The sequence below is a fragment of the Thamnophis sirtalis genome, unplaced genomic scaffold, assembly GCF_051295495.1.
Source record: "Thamnophis sirtalis isolate CommonGarterSnake01/CBP01778 unplaced genomic scaffold, rThaSir2_p1.2 scaffold_1, whole genome shotgun sequence".
In the NCBI taxonomy this organism is placed as follows: domain Eukaryota; kingdom Metazoa; phylum Chordata; class Lepidosauria; order Squamata; family Natricidae; genus Thamnophis; species Thamnophis sirtalis.
In genome coordinates, this window is record NW_028261381.1 from 94497858 (window position 1) to 94522007 (window position 24150).

At 37.5% G+C, this 24150-nt stretch overlaps 1 protein-coding gene and 1 long non-coding RNA gene across 12 annotated transcripts in view; one reads left to right on the forward strand and one right to left on the reverse strand.

Annotated features, from left to right (window-relative positions):
• Positions 1-24150, reverse strand: part of NAV2 (neuron navigator 2) — a 598751-nt gene that overhangs the window by 171293 nt on the left and 403308 nt on the right. For 9 of the 11 annotated variants that reach the window (XM_087719088.1, XM_087719097.1, XM_087719058.1 and 6 more), the window contains exons 4-7: positions 14592-14664; positions 10602-10887; positions 8218-8286; positions 4524-4681 (exon numbers count right to left, since the gene is read on the reverse strand). In XM_087719088.1, the coding sequence (XP_087575214.1) occupies positions 4524-4681; positions 8218-8286; positions 10602-10887; positions 14592-14664 (586 nt within the window). The remainder of the gene's footprint in view (positions 1-4523; positions 4682-8217; positions 8287-10601; positions 10888-14591; positions 14665-24150) is intronic. The other 2 variants (XM_087719076.1, XM_087719071.1) reach the window with 1 other exon arrangement.
• Positions 5165-11952, forward strand: LOC148049619 (uncharacterized). Its single transcript, XR_015697146.1, has 3 exons — positions 5165-5236; positions 6219-6244; positions 11086-11952. It is a non-coding gene; the product is annotated as an uncharacterized LOC148049619 (long non-coding RNA).

The following is a 24150-nucleotide window of genomic DNA, read 5'->3' on the forward strand; positions in this document are numbered from 1 at the left end:
TGTTAGTTCAGTTCAATATGTTTGGATCTACTATTGAGTTGTCTTGTCATGCTTTGCTAAGGTTTAATTTTGATACCGTATTTCAGGAGGCACTTTATTTATTCGTTTTTATTTATTAAATTTCTACACTGCCCATTTTACTTAAGTGACTCTGGACAGTTTAATCACAAAATTGTCCTGCAACTCCAATTATGAAAGGAACAGTGTTTCATGGGAACATACTTCAACTGGAATTAGAGCACTTCTTCTAAGATTATTTAAATGGTTATATACAGCCAAATATGCAATGAGATATAAAATGCAAAGAGTTTTAAAGATAAATATACTCTAAGAGATATAGTACAGAATGATGAATGTAAGGCTTCTGTACTGATAATATACAATTATTTAGACTATATAGAAATGCTTCAAGTAATTAAGAAGATTCCAGCATGGCCTTATCTGAGGGCAGAAGTTTCTGATGGCACAGTTTACTCAGAGGAAACAGAAAAAAGACAATGGATACTTTAGATAAGGATGCCTAAGTGGAAGTGACAATTTAGAAGTGAAGTACAATGTTTAATTACACCAAAGCTGACAGGCAGCAGTTCACATTATAAGCTTGAATGCCTCATCATTTTCTTTACAAACCCAAGTGTCCAAGATGACATTAAAGCTATGTTTAATTAAAGACAAACAAACAAGAACCTTCCTTAACAGGTCAAAAATGTTCAACAGTTCACATCAAAAGCACAATATTTAGACTGTCCATTATTATTACAAAATCATCAATTATAGTGACAATGAATAGAACATTAGAAACTAAGGAAGGCTACATGATATGATATTAGTAAGTTAAGTAAATCAGTGTTTTTGATTTCTACAGTATTCACTTGAACAGTGAGCAGTGATGTTTATATAAGGGTTAGGGTTACAGACGCATGCACACACACACACAGACACAAACAGGTTGGATCTTTCTTTCCTCCCCACTCTAGACCTCTGGATTCCCTGTCCAACCCTGCCTATCCCATACAGGTACCATCCACACAAGTGAGTTGGCCATGCCCACTCAGTCACATGACCCATCTAGCCACACCCACCCAATCAGTCATTAGGGCAGAGAATCAGTTGTTAAAAAATTTGGAGCCCACCATTGGATAATTTGGATGTTTTTGAAAATCATATTTTATCACATTGCATTTGTCTTTTAATGAATTTTAATTTGCTTTATTGTATAAATCACAGTATTGCTTTGTGCAATTAATGTATTATATACATTATATATATATATATATACACATACATACATACATACATACATACATACATACACACACACACACACACACACACACACACACACACATATATATATATATATATATATATATATATATATATATATATATATATATATATATATATATATATATACCCTTTGAAACTAGCATTATATCCAAATGTCTAAAACACTAAATCGTATTTTATTTTACTCAAATAAAAGGATATTTTCAGTAAGCTTAATTCAACAGAACACCTTTTAAGAATGCATATAAAATCTGCATTCATAATGAGTTCTTCATTTTTATGTAACAATAGAACACAACAGCACATTTACAGCTATCAACCCTAGACTCAATGGTCCTTGAAATTAAATTTAAATCATGGGCATTCAAAATCCCTTCATCCTCTCCATGGAAAATAAGGAGTAGAAGTTAACAGGCTAATTTATTTTACCAAAACATAGGAGATGCACTTGAGAAGTTTACTTTTGCTGTTGCTCTTAATTAAGGATATGCAACTTCAAAGGGACCGATTTTCTGCTCCTATTTCCCTGGACTGATAGCGCTTTCCAAACAAAACAAAACAAAATTATATCGATAGCGGTGAGAAAAGTTATAGACTAACAAAGAATCTGCTTCAGTTATGTTGAACTTCAGCCAATTGGTTTCAAATAGAAAACTTTATATGCAATGCATAGCATTTCAATCTTCACTTTTACTTTAATTTCTAGTAACAAAATAGAACACATGTGTAAAGCTAAATCTAGAATTAGCAGGACTAATATGAATTATTCCTTTTTAATCCTTTTAATGGGTCTCTTAAGAACTCCAACATAAGGAATGTTGGCTTTTCTGTTCATCTGATCGTAGAAAGTAGGCATTAATTTTAGATGCAAGTAATTATTCTCAGTAAGCGCCCTTTTCTGTTGACAAAACACTTCTGAAATAAGTGAATGAAGCTACAGGTTTTTCTCTACACACCATAGATGCATGTTTTGGAATGTCCAGATTGGATTGGAAAACTTTCTAGCTAAAATCCTGAAGAATTACCACAAGATGGATTAGACAGAGCAAGGCTCTATCCCCATGATGACGAATTTATGGCATATGTGCCACAGGTGGCACACAGTGCCCTCTCTGTGGGCACATGAGCCATTGCCGCAGTTCAGCTCCACCGCACATGCGTGCATGCCTCCTGCTGGCAACTGGTTGTTGGATCTCCACCACGCATGTGGGGGGCGTGCGGTGGGGCACATGCACGGGGCCCATTCCACATTGCATTTTGGGGGTTCTGACATGAGTACCTTGGGTACTCAGTCCGGAAAAGGTTAGCGATCACTGCTCTATCTCATGGGTTCTCAACCTGTAGTCCATGGACATCTGGGGGAGGTATGATCTCATCACAGGGGGTCCACAAAGACTTGAAAAAATATGATTTAAATCCTGAGTTAAGTCTTGGGGGTCCATGGCCACAAAAGATATTTAAAGGGGGTCCGTGGTGAAGAAAAGGTTGAGAACTGCTGTTTCGCCATGTTTGTGTAAGATAGTTTCCTATCATCGTAGATATATTCAGCTGTTGAATACCTGCACCCACACCCACCCAAACAGATTCCTAAAACACACAATTGTTGTTACAGACTTTTGTTTTGAATTCAAGGGGCTCTGATAATGTTGAGAGGAAAAGAATGCATCATGGAAGGCTAAAACTGAAAAGGTCACAAAGCAGGTGTTACCCTTTAAGTGACAGTTAGAACAATTAATCAGTGGAACAACTTGCTGCTAGAAGTTGTGAATGCTCCAACAATGGAAGTTTTTAAGAAGAGATCAGACAAACATTTGCTTGAACTGGTATAGGGTTTCCTGCCTGAGCTGGGAGTTGGACTAGAAGAGCTGTCAGTATAGTTCTCCGAACCACAGCATTGAAACTCTGCCTGGAGAGTATCCACCCCCTTGGTAATCTGCACTTTCTTATCATACTTGTTTAGAATCCTCATCAAATCCTTGGCTATAGTCTGGTGTAGCTATGGTCTGCACATGCAGGCAGTGGCAACAACTAGGATTTCAGTGATCAAGAGCAACATCAGTAAACCTGTGAACAATTTGATCATAGCTTTGTTAGATCTGAATAAAGCAATTGCTCCAAAGCCAGACAGAATGATAATAAACACACCAATAACTGTTATGGTCATAGCTATTCCTGAAACAGCTTCATTCAGTATGAGAAAAGCATTGTGGAGTTTCACTTGAACACACACACCTGTGATTATTACACAACTCCAGCAACCCATAAAGTAAAACAGTCATCCATAAAGCAATTTTAATGCACCGCTCCCATGTAATCCTTCTTTCTGCCCAAGGTCCCTTCCAACTCTGTATTTCCATTCCATTCCATGGAAAAGGCTGGAAATCAGGGACAAGCAATTTCATGTCATTCTTCAATACAGTGTTTTATTCTTCATACTGATAGTCCTCACCTTGCAACAGTTTGTTTATTGACTAGTTTCAATGACACTGAAAGTGACTTATGACTGTTTTTCACACTTACAACTGTCGCAGCAATCCCATGGTCATGTGATCAAAATGCTTGGCAACCGGCTCATATTTATGACAGCAATAGTATCCTGGGGTCATGTGATCATCTTCCGACAAGCAAAATGAATAAGGAAGCCAGATTCACTTCACAACTCTGTTAGTAAGTTAACAACTTCAGTGATTCACTTGACAATTGCAACAAGAAAGGTTGTAAAATGGGGCAAAACTCAGTTAACAAAATGTCTTGCTTAGCAACAGAAAGTTTGGGTTCCACTGTGGTCATAAGTCGAGGACCAGTATACAGCAAGTCCAACCACTAATTTCCCCTAATATAAATTATAAAGTAAGATTCTCTGCACTCCCAAGTTTTTGTACAGTTCCAATATCTTCAGCATATCTGATACATACAGACTAACCTAAGTGAAAAATATATCGTGCAGTTCTTAAACAATACATATCTGGTAAATGTTGTGTCACATCTTTTCTTATGACAGACTTACTGAACAAGAAAAATGAGAATGGGAGAACATGTAAACTTTCCAGAAATTCCACAGCACCACATCAAAAGGACAAATTAAGTTGTATTTTAAACATGCTTGAAAATGATTAACTCTGGCTGAATTGTGTCATTTATTTACACTTTAAAAAAAAATCTGGTCAGATTTTTATTCAGCTTTATTCAGCACAGCACATGCAACGTACTAACAAAAAATTCAGTTCACTTACCTTTCTCACTGCTACTTGCCAGAAGGGAAGGTGGGCTTGTGGGCTTGGATTTATCATAGTTGTTAAAGCTCTGGCTGCGCCGATTGTTAGCACTTGCTGGGCCACGGGTTTTTATTTCGCTGCCTGCAGCTGAAACCCTCGTGGTAGGACCTGGAAGCCTATTTTCAGGGTAAAAAGAAATAAGTGAACAGGCTTGTTCTCCAAATGTGCATGGAGTTGGTTTAGTTCAATTGGTTTGATATTGGTTTAATCCAATATCAAAATGGAAGAGGGCTTACCTCCTCTACAAAGGCCACTGACCAAGTGAAGAGCTCCATGAAGACTCTAGTATGTCTATGCAGTTCCAGTGCAAAAGCTTCTCTAACTAGATGTCTGGGCATGTATTGCATGTACCTGGATCTGCTTTTTTGCAATTGTAGGCAACTGATTAATGTTTTTGTGTGGGAGATTTCACATCCCCTCTGAATTGGATACTGGAGTCTGACATATTATTGAATATCTAGGCATCAAAACGTTTACATCTAAATGTTTGATCCTGCTGTGAGCAAAACATTCTGCTTTAAAGAGCTCTGGTAGTCTTTGTGAAAAATTATAAATCTTATCTCTTTGAGACAGTGTTTCCTGCTTCTCTGTTCTAGTTACACAAATCTTCATACACTAGCTAGAAAACTTCTTCTGCACTGAAACCCATTTGTTGACATTTCTGCATCTAGGTATGTATGTTGCAACATGCCACACAGTCATTAGTGACCCTGATTTCTTCTCAACCTAAGTATATGCTAGATTACAAATGAAGGCTTTAATTGAAAGAATCCTTATGTAAGGTAATACCTATATGAACATTAAGTAAGGCATGATTATGTTGAGAGAGGGGGGGAAGGAGGGAGGGGGACATAGACGATGGACAGATATAGACAGACAGCTAGAGAATTAGATAGATGATAGATAGATGGATGGATGGATGGATGGATGGATGGATGGATGGATAGGTAGGTAGGTAGGAAGATGATTGGTTGATATATAGATAGACAGATAAACAGACAGATATTTTTGCCTCAAAGACCAGCTTCTAGAGTTGATATTCAGTGCTCTTAACTGAAAATATGCAGCATAATCCTTAGCAGTTTTACTTTGGTACAAGACCCATGCATTTCAGTGGATCTGATTTACAAATGTGTGTATTTGTGGTTGATGCTTTAATATTTGCATGCTTAATGTTCATATTTTTAATCAAGTCACCTAGAACCTCATCTTCATTTGGCAACAATTTGTGTGCAGTACAGAAGCACTCTGATGTGTCGGTGTTTTCAGTTATCATAATTTCATTTCATGAAATGAAATTTCATTTTTTTTTACTGAGTACAGAATGCAATGCTCTTGTGATATACTGTACCATAACTGTTCTGGTTAACACATTACAAACCTTTGTTACTCCAGTAGCATTTTTATGACTCTAAAAAAGAAATGTTGATAAGATTTCCTTCCCAACAGTTTCTAGACAGTGACCAGGAAGTGGAAAGGAGAGAAAAGGGAAGCAAGAAGACAGGTCAGCCTTAGAAAATGCATGCACATGCTTTCAAAGCTTATTAATAACATGTTCAAACACAAATCAACATCTTTAGCTCTCTACTTCTTTGGATACTGAAACAGAATACGAGACCTGCTTTTTCTAAAGATGAGTTCTTCTGTTTTCAGATGCTTCTGAAGAAGAAGAAGCCAAGGTAAGCAGTTAAGACAATCATTAGAGTACGTGGCAGTCATCACAAATGCACACATAACTGCTTTAGATAACGAAGGATACCCAAATAAAACTACAAGGTCAGAACAGACTTGGAAGGAAAGGGACAAAAAGAAGATATTTTTTCACTTTGCATGCTTTGGTGGGGCTGGCATTGACTAGAGCAAAAGCATTCATGCACAGCTAACATTGGAGAGAACAGATTTAATATAGAACGTATATAAACACATATTGTTTGCTTGGTCCATTATGTTTGCTTGGTATCTGAGAACACTTATCCCATATCTGCTTCTAACCATATGAAGTGGAATAAAACTACATAATGACATTCTATCTATCTATCTATCTATCTATCTATCTATCTATCTATCTATCTATCTATCTATCTATCTATCTATCTATCATCTAATTTCGAATTTCTCATATTGTGTCCAATTTGACTGTAATTGAAGAAGATATTTTGAACTTACAGACTAGAGTCAAATGTAATGGTGGTGAAGCAAGAGTGATGGAATGAATATTTTACTGTAAAAAGCTAGCAATTTTTTGCAACAAAGTGTTAATAGGTATCTGAGAAGGAGGCAGGTAAATTACAGAAGAGAAGTAATATCTTGCAGTTTGTGAACAAAAAGGCATAGCATAATGGTGCATTCCAAAAGACAGATTTATGGGGCATTTCTATTAAAGTTTGTCACAAGAACTTTAATCTGTGATAAATAACATACACATTTTTAAAGATTAGAGAAAAATGAATGGACTGAAAACCTTATTACTCATTCCCAGGCAGATTAGAAGTTTGCTATTATAAGACATCCAGAAAAAAAGATGGCATGTATGTCACTGTGTTCCATCACTTGACATAGGAGATACACTCACAGCTATTTGTTAGTGTTGAGAAAATGAATTGAGATTTAAAGGCAATAAAGAGTAATGAGAAAGAAAGCTAAAATAGGGGAAATGATGTGATTAATAATTTTCTTTCTTTTCCCACCATGGAAAATTGACAGCATTTACTTTCTCACTTAAGACCCTTTAGGCATAGAAAGCAATAGCAACAACACTTAGACATATACCATCCCATAGTGCTTTACAGCACTCTCAGGGCAGTTTACAGAGTCAGAGTATTGCCCCTGACAATCTGGGTCCTCATTTTACCGACCATGGAAGGATGGAAGGCTGAGTCAACTTTGAACAGGTCAGGATCGAACTCCTGGCAGTGAGCAGAACCTGCAGTACTGTATTCTAACCACTGCACCATCATGGCCAGATGATATACAGAAGGCATGATATGACTTCCACATTGCCTCCATATATTTGTGCTCTTGTGAAAGCAATTGAAATGTTACCATCTAGCTGCGCATACATAAAAAATTATATGTGTTTGGGATTCCCAGGACCTGAGAGCATGGCAGCATGCATTGTGCCTTGGCAGTTCAGGTGTCCACATCCAAGAAGATCCCAAACAAGCATGTTATGTTGGGACTGATGCCAATAATGTGTCCTATTGCATTTTAATAAGCTGAAACAAAAACATGATTCAGATTTGACATAGACTGCTGCATTACTATTATGTACTAGAAATCCCCCGAAGTCCCTTTCAGCCCTATGATTCTCTGCATAGTTTTATCTCACATCTTAGCATTACTCAGTGAGATCTACCCATCTTCAAGCTATAGTAGTAATGAATCTAGATATATTACATTTATTATTATAACATATATTCTGATATAAAGTTCAATAGAAACAAAACGGCTGCTAGAACTCCTTTACTTGGAGGAAATAGTAAGAGACTAAGTAGGACACTATCAGTCAGCTAATAAAAATGAGTTCTCTCAGATTATTCATAATATTTGGTTTAAAATCAACAGGTAAGCATTGGTGAGGTCTGAAACATGCAGACTGGAATTGTTGCAAAAGGGGTTATCCATGCTTTACATTAGAGGAACAAACGCTAACCTAGAATTCTTTTTCTGACCGAGAGTGAATCGGATGATTTTGCTTTGAGATGAGTCCCTGGGTGATGCACTGTACAACAAGAAAGGAAAAAAAATTGGAAGATGCAAGTGAGTAAAGAAGAAATATTAATATAGAAAGCCTCTGAGCTAAAAGATATGGAAAAATAATTTATCCAGATGTTTTCAAAGGAGAAAATAATGTTGCTCACCCCAGTCAAATGTCTAGACATGATACCTACTAAAAAAAATCCTTCTATGTACCAAAGCAATGATAGTCAAGAGTTTGAGCCTGCACATTTATATCACAAACAAATATTTTTTTTGCAAAATGTCACAAGTGAATTTACACTGTAAATTTAAATGGTAAAACCCCCACAGGATGATATGATGAGATATGTCCCATATAATTGAGTACATTTTGGTGCTGATCAGAGAATTATTTTTAAAATTATTGTAATAAATACCAAATTTCACCACATGAGGGTGCCTGCCAAAGCTTCATGAAAAGGAATTGAGGGAAACCTCATCGTGTAAAAAGTGAAAAAAAGCAATGATAAAATTCAATGTGTATGATCCTCATCTCTCTCTCTCTCTCTCTCCCTCCTTCCCTCCCTCTCCCTTCCTCCCTCCCTCTCCTCCTTCCTCTCTTACTTCAGGTTCATTTTGTTATTGACAAAGATAGGTACTGTGCTATGCTACGCTGAAAATAATGCTAACTATACTTCTTGTATGCAAGTTAGCTTTTTTCTTATTTGAAAAGATACTTTGAATGTTTCAGAGGAGGGTACATTTAAAAAGATTGGCCCCAGCCACTTTATTACAAGTACAAAAGCATCAGGAACCTGTTCTTTTAAGAGTCACCACTGTTTTGCAGTTAAACAGTCAGGTAGCTCCGTGTTGTATATTTCTTTGTCTCCTGAAAAACTGATAGTTGTTTGTAAGGGAAGGGCTTTCAATGAGGAGTCAGCATGGGGTTAGCATTCTTCCTTCTATCCTGGCAACTGCTTTAAAGCATGAAACACAACATTGGGAAATCCAATCATCTCCAAGCACTAGAAGATCCAATTACCTGACTGTAATGACAGAAGAATAAAGCATACACAGTTGTGTAAAGAATGAAAGAAGGAATTCTCTTGTCAGTAGCCACAATCACATTGGAGTTGGCATACATTCATTCCAGCCCAATTAAGGAATGCATATTTCTGGAAAGCAATTTCCACATCTAGTCCCATGACTGAAATCCCAAGCCTATGTGGCTTTTGTGCATACAGGTCCTTCCCCTACAATCCAATTGCCAAGACTGCACAAATGGAGTCCAGTTGCAAAACAATAAATGATCAGCTGTTCAGAGGGCAGGCCTGAAATGCAGTTCTCCCCACTCTGCTCAATTACTGAAAAGCTGAACAACGTGATCTAGTATATATTCTTTTGTTCCGTTGTCACCTTATAAAATTGATCTGGTTTTCAAACGACTGCCAGGATCAGACACACAGGTATTATTTACAGTGTCCATCAGCACAATGGCACCAAATACTCCTTCAGAGTGTTTGAAATACACAGAATTAGATTATTATTTTTAAAATAGAACATTCCACAACTTAAAAAAACAACATAAGAACAAAATGGAAATGGAAACAAATGGCTGAAAACTTACAAGATCGCCCTGAGTCATGGAACTTTGAGTGACACCTCATAAATCTCATATAATAAGAAAAATACTTGTGTAATCTCATGCTGAGATTTTTCATCACCTTTTTAAGATTTCTATCAGCCTGGAGAGGCATATTAGCAATTACAGGTGATCCTCATTCAACAACCACTTGTTTGGCTAATATTCAAATTTGTGATAATGCTGAACAAGTGCTACTTATACCTGGGCCTTGAAGTTCTGACCATGCAGCATCTCCACAGACACATGATAGCAATCCTGGTCCTTCATAACTGGCTTTGTTTTCCAAAGCATCTCAAGGTCATATGATAATGATTTGCAACCTGCCCTGCCAACTTCCCAAAGGGGAAGCCGGCAGGAAGTTGGACATTGCTCTCGTATGAGGTTTGCTTAAGAATCCACACGTCCTCACTTAATGATAGTAACTAGAACTGCTGTTGCTGAGCAACACAGTCATGTGACATTCTGCTTTACAACTGCAGCGTTTAGCAATGGAAGGTCTGGTCCCAATGACTGTTCTTAAGTGAGGACTACCTGTATATGATCTCATAAGACAATGGCCAGAGCTTGAAAAAAAAAAGGCTGATCCCTGTCCTTCTTACAAGGTGCATCTGCTATAAGTACAAAGATATTGAAATAACCTGCTGTGAAACTCTTGGCATTTGGAAAAGCAATGGTTGGGGGTGGGGGTGGGGGGGTTGAAAAAGCCCACTCACCTGGACTGCATTTCTGGTTGTGCTTTTAACTGAAGCTGTGCTGCTTGCTGGGGATGTTGGCACTGAGTCTGAGGCGAAGCTGGCACCAGTGGTTGTGGTTGTAACTGCTGGTCAGGTAGTCCCACCTGGCTGGGGGACGGAGAGCTTGCTTGCTGGGATGAGGTGGGCGGTTGCTGGGATGGAGAGTGGTCTGAATGTTGCTTTGGGGACTGCTGTTGCTGCTGCTTATAACGCGATAGGCTGAAGAAGAGGCCCAGGATAGCCTTTAAATTCCCATTCCTGATCTCTGAAAGGCAATTTATAAAGAAGTATTTATATCATGAAATGGCATGATGACCCAGTTGAACAAATGTTTTGTTAAATTTCAACTTTCTTTGTTCAGCTCAGGCTCCTGGAAGATCCAATTGATCAAAATAAAATTAGAGAATCCTTGCAGAAACAAAAGAATCCTCCAAAAAAATTAATATCTTTTTTTTCTTTTCAGACGGAGGGAGACATAAATTGCTTCTTGTGACCATGGTCCTCCAGAGAAATTCAGTTCAAGATCAGGACAAATAATTGTATATTCAATGAAAAAGTTAAAGAAAGATGTGACAAAATATTCTGGTAAGAAAAAAAATGCCATTCAAATTCTTGTCCATTTTTTTTTTTGTTTCTTTCCTTTGACACTGGTTTGGATTATTTGTTGTTCCTAATTTACAGAATATTCTGGAGAACTTATGCCCTGACCTACTGAAACTACATCTAGGATAGCTGCAGAATTAACATCCCCACATATACAGAAGTCAAATAAATGTGTGTATCAAGACATTGTCATCTTTGCACATATTGTATTTATTTCATGCAAACATGGAACTGGCAATTGGCAAGGCTTGGCGTGTCTCCGCAGCAGGAGTGGGTCAGCCAGTGTGATCTTTTCATGCATACTTTCAACATGTGAGAGGGGTCATGTAAACCTCTAAAAGTCTGGGACTTGGCTGTACAGGAAAATGCCATTAAGAAGAAATGCAATTAAAAGCCTCAGTAACTTGATTCTTCAGAATCAATCAGAGGTATTAGCAATAAACCTGATACCCCAAAATGGGAAAAGCAAACCAACACTGGACTTTGTTATGTGTTGGTTCCAGTGCTTCCAAAATAAAGCATAAACGGTGCTTCCAATGAACTCTACAAATGTATTTCTTCTTATCTCAGGAGATAGGCTGAGGTAATTCAACTGGCATTTTGCAATTGGACTTTGTGCACAGAAGGCTCATCAAGGTTAGTCTGAATTACTTCCTCTTACTACCTCCTTCTCCCTTTTAGGGCTGTTGAAGTACACAGACTCCCAAGTTTCAATCCTGTGAGTGTATAACTAGTCATTTCCATTCCAACCCACAAAAAAGGGTTTTTGGGGTTTTTTTTAAGCTGAGAACAAAATACTGCCAGATGTCACAGTTTTTAAGGCACAGAGAGTTTCTTTTTGGTCTGGAGTTTGGAAATTTTCATGCTGTGAAGTTCCTTTGGTTGCTTCGATTTCCTTTGGCCCATTATTACATTTTAATATTTGTTTTTTCCTTGAGATGTGAAATCATTCAGCTTTCTAGTGAGACAAAAGGAAGACAAAACAGAAAACTGACAAGAAGGAGGTAGAACAACTTGTATGTAGAAACTGTGCAGGCTTTGTTCAAAAACCGCTGCAAGTATATTTGAACCATTTTACACTTAACTTCAAACAGATTTTTTTCCCTACAAGCCAATCAACCGCAAGTCATTAGATTCTGAGAATGATAAACAGAAGTATTAATCAGGCTTTACTGGAAGTACTTGATCATTCTCAAAAATGATGAACCTCATAACCTATTCAGAGAAACACAGAAACCTGTTTCTGATCATTCTGGATGAATTTGAATATACATGTGACAATCCAGTGCTATCTATCATATCTGCTCACTTAATATTCTCCTTCATGCATAAATACAATCAACCGAAGAATGGCAGACAGCTAGAAAAACAGTATAATTATCTCACTGGCAAATGAAGCTGGGATTTCTCCAGTAATCAAAGAGTTAATACTCAGAGCCAAGGAATTCTGTTGGCAGGCTACAAACTGGGTGCCACAACTGAAAAAAGAAAATCTGTCAGCTGGGAGGACTTTTCTGGGTTGCGAATCTTCTTCGTAAGCGTTCTGGCAGCTGACACATACAAACATACTCTAAATTCACTTGGGCTCAAGGAGCTGTATGAACTCAATGGCAGGGCGGCTGCTTTTGTTGTCAAGGTAACTGTGCTACGTAGTTTGGAAAGAAAAACTGCATGGTTTGGGGAGAAACTCACAGCTCAGGCAACCTGTCTCACAGATAAATAAACAAGAAAAAATAGCCTCACCTTGATTTCCATCTGAGATTAGTGAGAGAGATGTGAGATAGAACATACTGTGGCAGTTTTAACTGCCACCTTTTTGAAAGATTTTTAACGGATTTCCGCTTATAAATAAATAACAAGTGAAAGTAAAAGTTCACCTTAGAACTGAGATAAACATGCAAATGCCAGACCAATCATCTTTTGAGCATACAAAGCAGTGTGGAAAAAATAAAAGTAGGGATGGTTAAGACGTGATAAAAGCCAGAAAATTTTACATAGAGTATTTTGATAAGCAAAACCAAACCAACCAACCAAAGCAAAGCAAAGTGTGAATTACATTACCTGTGAGGTACAATGCATTTTTGACCTAGATTATCCATGTCAGTGTAAACAGCCATTAATTTTGTCAGGGCAAAATGGCATTGCATTTACAAAAATAAAATTAGCCTCCTGCTTATTATTAAAACTGTCAGAAACAGACCTATATTAGATCCCAACAGATGTGAAAGTATTTTTTTATATACTGTAAAGGGAGGAGAACTTTGCCCTGATATAAATAAAATGAAGAAAACAATGAAAGGACAAAAGTAGCATGGAGATGGAAGAAAGTGAATTTATTCTAATTAATGTGCATTCCAATACGTTCAGAAACCTACTTGTTAATATCCAGCAGTCTTATCCAGAAAGAAAGAATGAATTGGCCATAGCTCAGGGATATAGAACAAATTAGACATGTAAATACATATTCCTGTTTAATTTTAGCATCCCAAGTGGGCCTGGGAGGGACTGTGTTGTGACATCATAGATTATTTCAGATCGTTATACTTGGTCACAACAGAATATAATACTGAGCTGAATGGATCAAGATTTCATATGAGGCAACTGTTTTTATGAATAACTTCAGGGTTCTTTTTACTGCAAAAAGTCCATCACTTATATTGTCTGAGTAAAAATAAGGTATTTCAACCATTGCTTAACATATTTATGTTGCTTTTTTCTACAAATAGTTCTTACATGGATTTCTAGTCATTTTTTCTTATGCAATAATTTTCCTCTTTTTGGCTTTTCACTGTGAAATATTCCATTAAGAATTTTTCACTCTCACCCTCTCAGAATCAGGCTCTTATATCGACCTGATTATGTGGCTGTTCTCCCTAAATGTTTATCTCTCAAGATTATAATGAATTTCTTGCAAATTACCTTCAAAGCATTTTAGATTTTTTTATTATCACACTGAAATTGGATTTGACCAGTATGTCTGTTCAAAATCTTTTTCTAATGCAAACTTTCAATGTAAGGTTTAGAAGAAATGACCTGAATACATAGTGTTCCCATGTTTACTTAAATCTTCATTATGCTTTCCTCCTTCTTTTCCCTATGATGAATGTTGAAATTTAAATCCCTTAGAGCATGAACAGCTCACTATTAATATATAACACACTGATAGTGAAAGTAATCAAAAATTATTATGACTTACAGTATATTATTATCATTACTATGATTTGCTAGTGTTAATCAATGGATTTCCTTCTATTACATTCATTTTATTTCTATCAAAAATCACTGCATATTTTGAAGCCCAAATAAAAATTGGCAGATAGAAAATTTTCCATAGAATAATAAAATTCAATTTAAAAGTAGTCTTACCTTCTGCAGATAGTCCCTGTATGTTTATTCCTTTAGCAGCCAGAAAACTCAGGCACACATCTATGTTTTCAATCTTAAAAGACAAGGGATAGGGGAGGAAATATTTTTTTTATAATGTGCTGAAAGTAACTTGTACTTTTGTTCAATATTATACAAAAAACTAACTGGCTATGAAATGTTCATGTTGAGAACAAAATTCTATTTGCATAATGGATTCCTTATCTCATCTATTCCCCCCCCCCCCTATATTTACCAATATTCATCTTGGAAGTTTCAACCAAACTTTTGACTAGAAATGGGGAGAACAAGGACAGTAGCAGTTAATGTCCTATATGCTGATAACAGTCCCTTATTAGATATAGTCTTGGATTATTGGCTAAATATGCTGAACGTTTTGTTATTATATTTGTATCTCCTTTTTAATTCCAAGAAACTACCATAAGCACAATGTTTCCTGAATAAATACATAGTTCATTGCTTACATTTTTGTGGAGTGACATTTTTGGTTTATGTTACCTATGCTGGAATAAAATCCATGTGTAACTCCTTGTGAGTTGAATTATCTTAACCACTGTAGCTAAGGTTTTAATTTTTTTGATAATTTTCATGATATGAGAAGAATTGCTTAGCATGCAAAAGTACTTCTCCATAAACATTCCTAGCAATGCTATAGCGGAAGGCGGAAGCACAATTTTTTAGTATTTCATATCATCTTTCTCAAAATTAAAAAGTAACCTTATAATTATTTGATACAAAAATACCATTTATCTGAAACAAAACACCAAGTTTCTAGAAGTCATAGCAGAAAAATGCAAACCTGAACCAGAATCCAGAGCATTTTTAACCATACAATTGAACAATTATTTACTCCTCAATTGTTCTCTAAAAAGCAAATTATTATTTGTCAGTTTGGTTGTCCTCTAAAATGAACAGACGCAAATGGATTAAATAAAACTTTGGAACTTCCTTCATGAAAAAACCAATAGTTTTCTACCTCTACCAAAGGAGTAGTTGAGTGTTTCTACTTACTCCTCACGGTGAACTGTGGAAGACTGTTTTCCCACTTACTATTTTGTTTTAGAAAGGAATAACACTTCTAATACCAAACTTCATTAAAATGATTCACATTGTAGGAAATAACTACAGCATAAAATTAATGACAAAAAGAATGAAATAGAATTCACTCAACAGTCTTCTTTGACTGATCATCTAAACATAAGCAGAATATAGTAACACTTTGCTTCTACCACCATGTAAATAAGTGAGACTCTGACTGGTGAGGACAAGTGATGACATGCTACAATAATATAATCCAGTCTACAGTGAAGCTCATTCACTAGAAGTAGCTGTTTATCTTCCATAATACGATTGGAATCAAATATAAACATATCCAAATCAGTTTCTTAAAAATCTGGAACTGAAAATCTGTTACCTTGCTGAGAACATTTTTTTTAAATGGGAAGCTTTTAGAGATATGTAACAAATGGAAAACATTTCTTGTTTCAAACCTGAAACAAGCATTCTATATCAGAAGCTTTGCTCAACTATTTTTGGTCAACCATGATTAGGCAGAAAGAAAAGTTTGGTTCTGTTGGGTTTCAGCCAAAGCAAAATATAGAGGGATCGTACAGCAGCCATCTTCAACCTTTCTGTCTTTGCAGACCGGACGGGAGGGGAGAGGAGATGGTTACATATGAGCAGCGAGTGAACGTGTGTACACAGCTCTATTCACACAAGTGAAGCTGCGCATGCGCTCACCCAGCACCTCCGCGGCTCAGTTTCGAATGGTGATAGGCTGCAGCCCAGACATTGGGGACCCCTATCCTAGAATGATTCGTATAGCATGAGTGGGGCAAGGTACTCTGCTCCAGCCCTCTCTTCCTCTACATGGCTTGTTAACTGGCTTGTCTACCTACCATCTTCTCAACTGCCATCTGCTCCCACCAACATCTGTTCCTGCTCCCAGCCATTGTCACCAATGTGACAGTGACACCAATTATATTTCACAGACCATCCTCCCTGCATGTTCTCCTTCTTGTTTACCCTCAGTTACTGCTGCCACTAGTGGTATCTATGCATGCTATTGCTTAGGAAACTCTTCAACCATTGCTTTTTCTCAGTCTTCCCCCCCCAAATTTTCTTTACCGAGAACCATTATACTTTAGTCCAGTGGTGGGTTGCTAATTTTCTTACTATTGGTTCAGGCGCACTCCCATATGTGCTCGCATTCACGTGCAATGCACAATCTGGGAGGGTGGGCGCAGCCTCCTGCCACCACTACTACCAGTTCATCCGATCTGGGCTGAACCAGTAGCAACCCATCTTTGCTTTAGTCTTCATGGGGAATAATCCTATTATTCAGTGTATAAACATACATGCATGCATATTTCGATTCAGGCCACCCCACCAACTGTTTCACACAAGAGCACTTCATACACATAATGTTTTGTGCCTGCTTTGAATACACAGCATTATTCCATAAGTCACATCACTGCCTGGTTGAAGACAAAAAAGGGCCCGCCTTTCTCCCCCAAGAAAAGGGTTCATCTACGCAGACTGCCAGGACCTGTTTCCAATAGACAACTATTGTGCTTGGTGACTATAAACAATTGCTATGCTTCTATAGCTGCACAGAATCAGAACTGGATCAATTATTTAGCTCAGCGACCCTCAACCTTTTTTGACACCAGGGACTGATTCTATGGATAGAGGTTTCTCCGTGGACCAGAGGGAGTGTGGTTTCATGTGCTGCCTGCATCTCACAGATGGGGCATCATTTATTTGTGTGGCCCTGTTGCGTGCATTCTGCGGAGCAGTTCTAGTCCATGGACCAGGGTTTGGGGACCCATGATTTAACTGAAATCCAAAAGAATCAAACCAGATAACAAGAACCCAAAATAAACTATGTCCAGCAGATGGCTGTCCAGTCTCTTCCTAAACTGACAAGCTTCTCTTATGAAGTTTTTCAATCAGAATCTTCTTTTGTTTAGCCAGTTATTTCATGCTTGATACTCTAAAATGACATGAACAGGTCTTTTCTCTCTTCTACATAGCACCTCTCTATGTACTTTAAAAGTGTTACCAATACACTCACCTTTTCTCAATACTATTTATAGCCAGTTCCTCAATCTCCTGATCTTTTCTATTACCTTCGTTGAAAATACAGTCACAGCTGAAATGGGATTTTATCAGTATAAAATACAAGGGAATTGTTATTATTTCTGGTGATGTCAAAATTATACTTTGATGTAGCATAAAACTCCATCTCACACTATTTATTCATTCATAGCTTGTACTCAACAATTCGAAGAACTGCTTGATATGTACTATTTCCAAAACTAGACAATCTCTTCTCTTTTGCACTGAATTTTTAGTTTCATGCTGATTTCTAATCGTCATGGTATTTTTTTGCTATTACCAAAACCCGACAATCTCTACTCTTCTCTTTTGCACTGAATTTTTAGTTTCATGTTGATTTCTAATACAATACAATACAATACAATAGCAGTGTTAGAAGAGACCTTGGAGATCTTCTAGTCCAACTCCCTGCCTAGGCAGTAAACCCTATATCATTCCAGACAAATGGCTATCCAGCATCTTCTTAAAGACTTCCAGTGTTGGGGCATTCACAACTTCTGGAGGCAAGCTGTTCCACTGATTAATTGTTCTAACTGTCAGGAAATTTCTCCTCAGTTCTAAGTTGCTTCTGTCCTTGATTAGTTTCCATCCATTGCTTCTTGTTCTACCCTCAGATGCCTTGGAGAATAGTTTGACTCCCTCTTCTTTGTGGCAACCCTTGGGATATTGGAACACTGCTATCATGTCTCCCCTAGTCCTCCTTTTCATTAAACTAGACATATCCAGTTCCTGCAACCGTTCTTCATGTTTGTCTCCAGTCCCCTAATCATCTTTGTTGCTCTTCTCTGCACTCTTTCAAGAGTCTCCACATCTTTTCTACATCATGGCGACCAAAACTGAATGCAGTATTCCAAGTGTGGCCTTATCAAGGCATTATAAAGTGGTATTAACGCTTCACGTGATCTTGATTCTATACCTCTGTTTATGTAGCCTAGAACTGTGTTGGCTTTTTTGGCAGCTGCTGCACACTGCTGGCTCATATTTAAATGGTTGTCCACTAGGACTCCAAGATACCTCACACAGTTACTACTATTGAGCAAGGTACCACCTACACTGTACCTGTGCATTTTGTCTTTCTTGCCTAAATGTATAACCTTACTCTTTTCACCATTGAATTTCATTTTATTCGATAGTGCCCAATGTTCAAGTTTGTCAAGATCCTTCTGTGTCTTAAGCCTGTCTTCTGGAGTGTTGACGCCAGCTTGGTGTCATCTGCAAATTTGATGAGTTCCCCATTTATTCCCTCATCCAAATCATTGATGAAGATGTTGAAGAGTACTGGGCCTAAAACAGAGCCTTGGGGTGCTCCACTGCATTCTTCCGTCCATGTAGATGCAGTTCCATTGAGGACTATACATTGAGTGTGGTTGGTCAGCCAGTTACGAATCCATCTGGTGGTGATGCTGTCCAATCCACATTCTTCTACTTCATCTAGTAGTAGGTTATGGTCTACCTTGTCTACCTTATCAAATGCCTTACTGAAGTCCAAATAAACTATATCGACGACATTCCTCTGGTCCACTAATTTTGTCACTTTGTCAAAGAACGCATGATCTGTTTTTGACAAACCCATGTTGGCTTTTGGCTATTACTTTGTTTACTTCTAGGTGTTCGCTAATTCGTTGCTTGATTATCTTTTCCAGAATCTTTCCTGGTATTGAAGTCAAGCTGATAGGTCTGTAGTTTCCGGGATCTATTTTTTCCCCTTTTTTGAAGATGGGTACCACATCAGCTCTTTTCCAGTCCTCTGGCAGTTCCCTGGTGCTCTAGGATCTCTGAAAGATATAGTTCAGTGGTTCTGAGATCTCGTCTGCCAGTTTCTTCAGAACCTTGGGGTGTAATCCATCTGGTCCTGGTGATTTGAACTTGTCTAGGGTAGACAGGTGCTCACTTACCATTTTCTTCCCTATTTCAATTTGTGTTCCTAATCTGATTTTTAATTGTCATGGTATATTTGTTTTCTATTACCAAAACTAGACAATCTCTACTCTTCTCTTTTGCACTGAATTTTTAGTTTCATGCTGATTTCTATTTATCATGGTATTTTTTCAAGGTAGCAGTAACAGAAGGATAGGCCCATAGTTTCCTTTTCCCCCCCTTTCTTTTTGCAGAGAGAAACATTTGTCCACTTTCATTCATTCTGGGTTTTATTTCTTCAATCCGCACAGGATTCAGTTGAGAGTTCTCTTTATCATAGTTGACATGTTTTGGCCACAAGCTTTCTAGACTGAAGTAGTACATTTTTCATTTTACCTAGTTTTGCTACAAGTGCAAGCTAGAATTATATCTTGTTGAATACTGGATTGCATCACTGTTATTCTTCAAAGTTATAATTCTTCACTATTATTTTTTACACACAGTGAAGCAGCTTAACAGATCTTAACATTATGTTTTAATGTATTTTAAAAAGGCTCAAGGCTCTATAAATAATCTGAAATGACAAGAGTGTCCACCTACACATGGGAAGAGATATCAGTTGGTCACCTATACTTTCAGATTTTATGAAAAAAAGAGAACAAAGAACATCATTCAATATATATTTTGTTACTGGCTAAAATGGCTGTATATTTTTTAAAAAATGTTTTAATAGTGAAACTGGTTTATTAGTTCATAATATAGTGTTATAATAGCAGCCTATAAAGATCTGCATTGGGAAAAGCAAAACAAATAAAATATTTCAAGTGTAGTAACTATGTCTGGCAATTCGTTACTTTATTGTGCTGCCTCTCCACTCTCTGCTCAGATTTTAGCTCCCTCTTATCTCTGGGGGCTGATTGAAAGAGCTGCCTGCCCGGATCCGAGCTGATCCGCCTCTCCACCTTCCAACAGGAATCCAGCTCCCTTCTGCCATCAGAAAGGAACATCTTCAGCAGAGTGTAAAAATGGAGCTTAGATCTTCGGGATTTGGGCAAGATTTCTTTACTCCACTGAAGGTGTTCAGTTTTCCTATGTTCATGGAAGGGAATGCTTTCAGCAAGGTACAACTTCAGCTCCTGCCCTGGATATGAAAGAAGCCTCCAACTGGGCATCCCCCAGGCAATGGTGATGTCATCAGATAATCTTTTCAACCTGGAAGTGTGTCAGCACTTCCGACACAAGTGCCACCCATATAGGGTACAGGAACAGAGTTCAGATCTTCGAGATCTGAGCTCTGTTTCTCCATACCAAAGGACATCATCTTCCTTTGGCAAGCAACTCTTTCAGCTAGCCCTCAGAAATAAGAGGGAATCCTTTCAACAGGTGGCAGCAGCTTGCAACCTTTCTTGTTGGATCCCTCATTGACTTTCTAGGGAAGCCAGCAGATAAAACTGCAAATGGCAATGACATTATTGTGTGGTGCTTAGCAATCAGTCGGAAGTATGAAAGATCCCTATAATCTGACTTGGGGGGGAGGCATTTTACAATGTCCAGGTATTTTATGGGCCATAAAGCACCTTTTCTACAGTCATAGTAACTTAGAACAATCTTGAGCCTTTGAGTCTTGTAGTCTCCTATCCCCCAATCATCATTTAAAAAGAATGTTAGCATAGGCCAAGAAATGCTAGATTCCAATGGCAGCATCAATCTTTATTCAGTATCAGTCTATTTGGGGTCATCCCATGCTAGGAAGAATTGATTGCTGTAAGAATCATCATCACTTGTACTACATGAAAGTCTGCAAAAGTCAGGCTTATAATAGCCACTTGATTCTGTAGCATTTAGAACACCCTGCATTTCTAACAGAGAACAAATCTCTTCCTGCCCTTTCCAAGTGTCAGGTTGTGAGTTCTTATACATTACACATCCTTTAAAGCCATGATATTCCCCACCTAACTTTGTGTTCTAATATGCAGTTTTGAATGAACATACTAATCAGAAAATTACCTGCTTGGGTTTCTTTTTTTAATCCACTGAAGGAAAACAAAAGCAATGTACAGACTTTACCACCAACCATTTATTAGTAATTTAAGGATATATGACAATTTTTATAGAGGACTCAAATTCATTCCCAACACTAGGGAAGGTTTTTATTTTTTTTTAAATGAAGCTGACTTGGAATGGATACCATAGCAACTTCTTAAATGATGATTGGTGGTGGAGAATTAACTATTTCAAAATACAAAAACAAAGACTGTACTAGAGCAGGGTGTGTGTGTGTGTGTGTGTGTGTGTGTGTGTGTGTGTGTGTTTGACATGCATTATACCGATCCCAAATATTTAATACTTATAAATAATACAAGTACACTTTGCTTGATATCTAAAATGGGCATTTAATTTTGTGTTTGATAAGAAAAATATTGATTTATGTATTTGTAACTGTCAACCTCTCTTCAAAGTGAAATATAAAAGCTAATTACTAAATCTTACCATCACATTTCTTGTAGGCACCCTGTTTTAGTTCGTAGTACTTGCATTGAGCTTTCAAAGGTTTTATAAATCACAAAAAGACAGGGCATCACTGAATGTTTGCTCTGTATCTTAGAGACAGGAAAAATACTCTCTGTTGTGACAGTTGTCATGATATCATTTTCCTAAGAATCTCCAGCACAGCAACTTCATGTAAATTATCCCTGCTGAAGTAGAGAGATGAGAGAATCTGACGGCTGCCTCGGGCATTTCACATATAACAATAGCAGCATTAAAGATAGGTGTCTAAAATATGAGCTTTATTTATTCACTACTTTCTGCATACAGAAATAATAGTAATAATAATAACACCCACAAAAGCAAAGAATAGCCATCAAACAGAGGTCCTTCATAGCACAGTATGAAATTAGGATATGCTTGGAAAATCAGTTTAGTGGGTAAGGCATCAGGCTAGAAACCAGGAGAGACTGTGAGTTCTAGTTCATCAAAGTCAGGCAGTGACTTTTCTCAGCCCACAATATCAGGCTCAAGTGACAAGGCAGTCAATCAATTATTGTTACAACCAAAAGGATTAACACCTGGTTGGCAAATAAAGAAACAAGTGAACCCTGGACTTATGGGAAAACATTAGGAAGGGGGAAAAAAACGGGATTAAGATATGTCAAACAAAACACCTTTTACCATTCTAAAGGCTGAAGTGTTTTAAAAAAAAACTATAAAATTGACCTGATCAGCCATTATGAAGAATGATGGCCACAAAGCTCCCCAGATGATGCTACTGAGGAGAGAGACATATTTCTGATTAAATTACAACTGGTGACTGAAAATGGTAATGTTGGTTTTGCATCAGAGCCAGAGTGAATCTGTATTTCTACAAGTGGCAACAGTGAAATATCATTGGCAGAATGATCTTGGTAGCTTGAAAACAGCTTAATTGTGTTTGGCTTAATGTCACTTTTGAGAGAAGAAAGAATGAGATTGCTGTCCATCATTTCATAAAATTGAATAAGATATCAACATATTGATATACTGTATTCCTAGACAGAAGATACATTTTGTGACGAGAGCACAATATGGCAATCTACATCTCCAATTTTCTCATGTTACCACAGATCAGTGGACTCACATCTCTCATAGTAAAAAATCCCTCGCACATATGTGCTAGTCATTCCCAACACTAGGGGACAGGTGCTCATCTCTGTTTCAAAGCTGAAGAGCCAGCGCTATCTGAAGACATCTCCGTGGTTAGGTGGCCAGCATATCTAAAAGTCAAATGTGCACGGAATGCTGTTACCTTCCCACCAAAGGTGGTTCCTATTTTTCTACTTGCATTTTTACATGCTTTCGAACTGCTAGGTTGGCAGAACACATCTCTCATAGAGTTATCTTTACTCATATTGAGCACCAGACTGCAGTACATGGCCATTTCATCCTTATTTGGAACTCATCAAATATATGTGTAGTAGCTGTACATTTGCAGGCTATGCAGGCGTTAAAGCTCAGTGTTGTGGACAAAGGAGTGTATATGTCTACAAAGAAAAATATAAATCTCCTTCACCAAAAGAGGAAGTAGAAGTCATTCAAATTAGGGCATAACATGTATATCACCTGTACCTTCTAATCCAAGAGCTTAAGAAAAGGAAGCAGGACTGTATATATTAGTCTGAAAGTAGAATTACACATATAGTTGGAGATTCTCAAAAATCAATTGCCAACTGTTAGAGATAAGTTCCTGTGCTGGACAAAGGATTTAATCAGATGGTTTCAACATTACATTCTATGAGTAATTTGGTGCTTGTTCAGATGAATAATGCCCAGCATCATTATTCTCATGTTACACCAAGGGCTGAGTTTATATCCCAGTAATTTTCCTACCACTGTGTAATTACTATAGCACTAGTATTTAGAGATGAAGGTTTAGGGACTTTCCTGAGGCTCAACAGCAATGTGTTTCAATCTTGGCAACTTTAAAATGTGCAGCTTCGGCATGCTGCACATCTAGCTGGGAGCTGAAATCCACACATCTTAAAATTGCCAAAACCGAAAAACACTGCTCTACAGTAGCTGAAGGAAG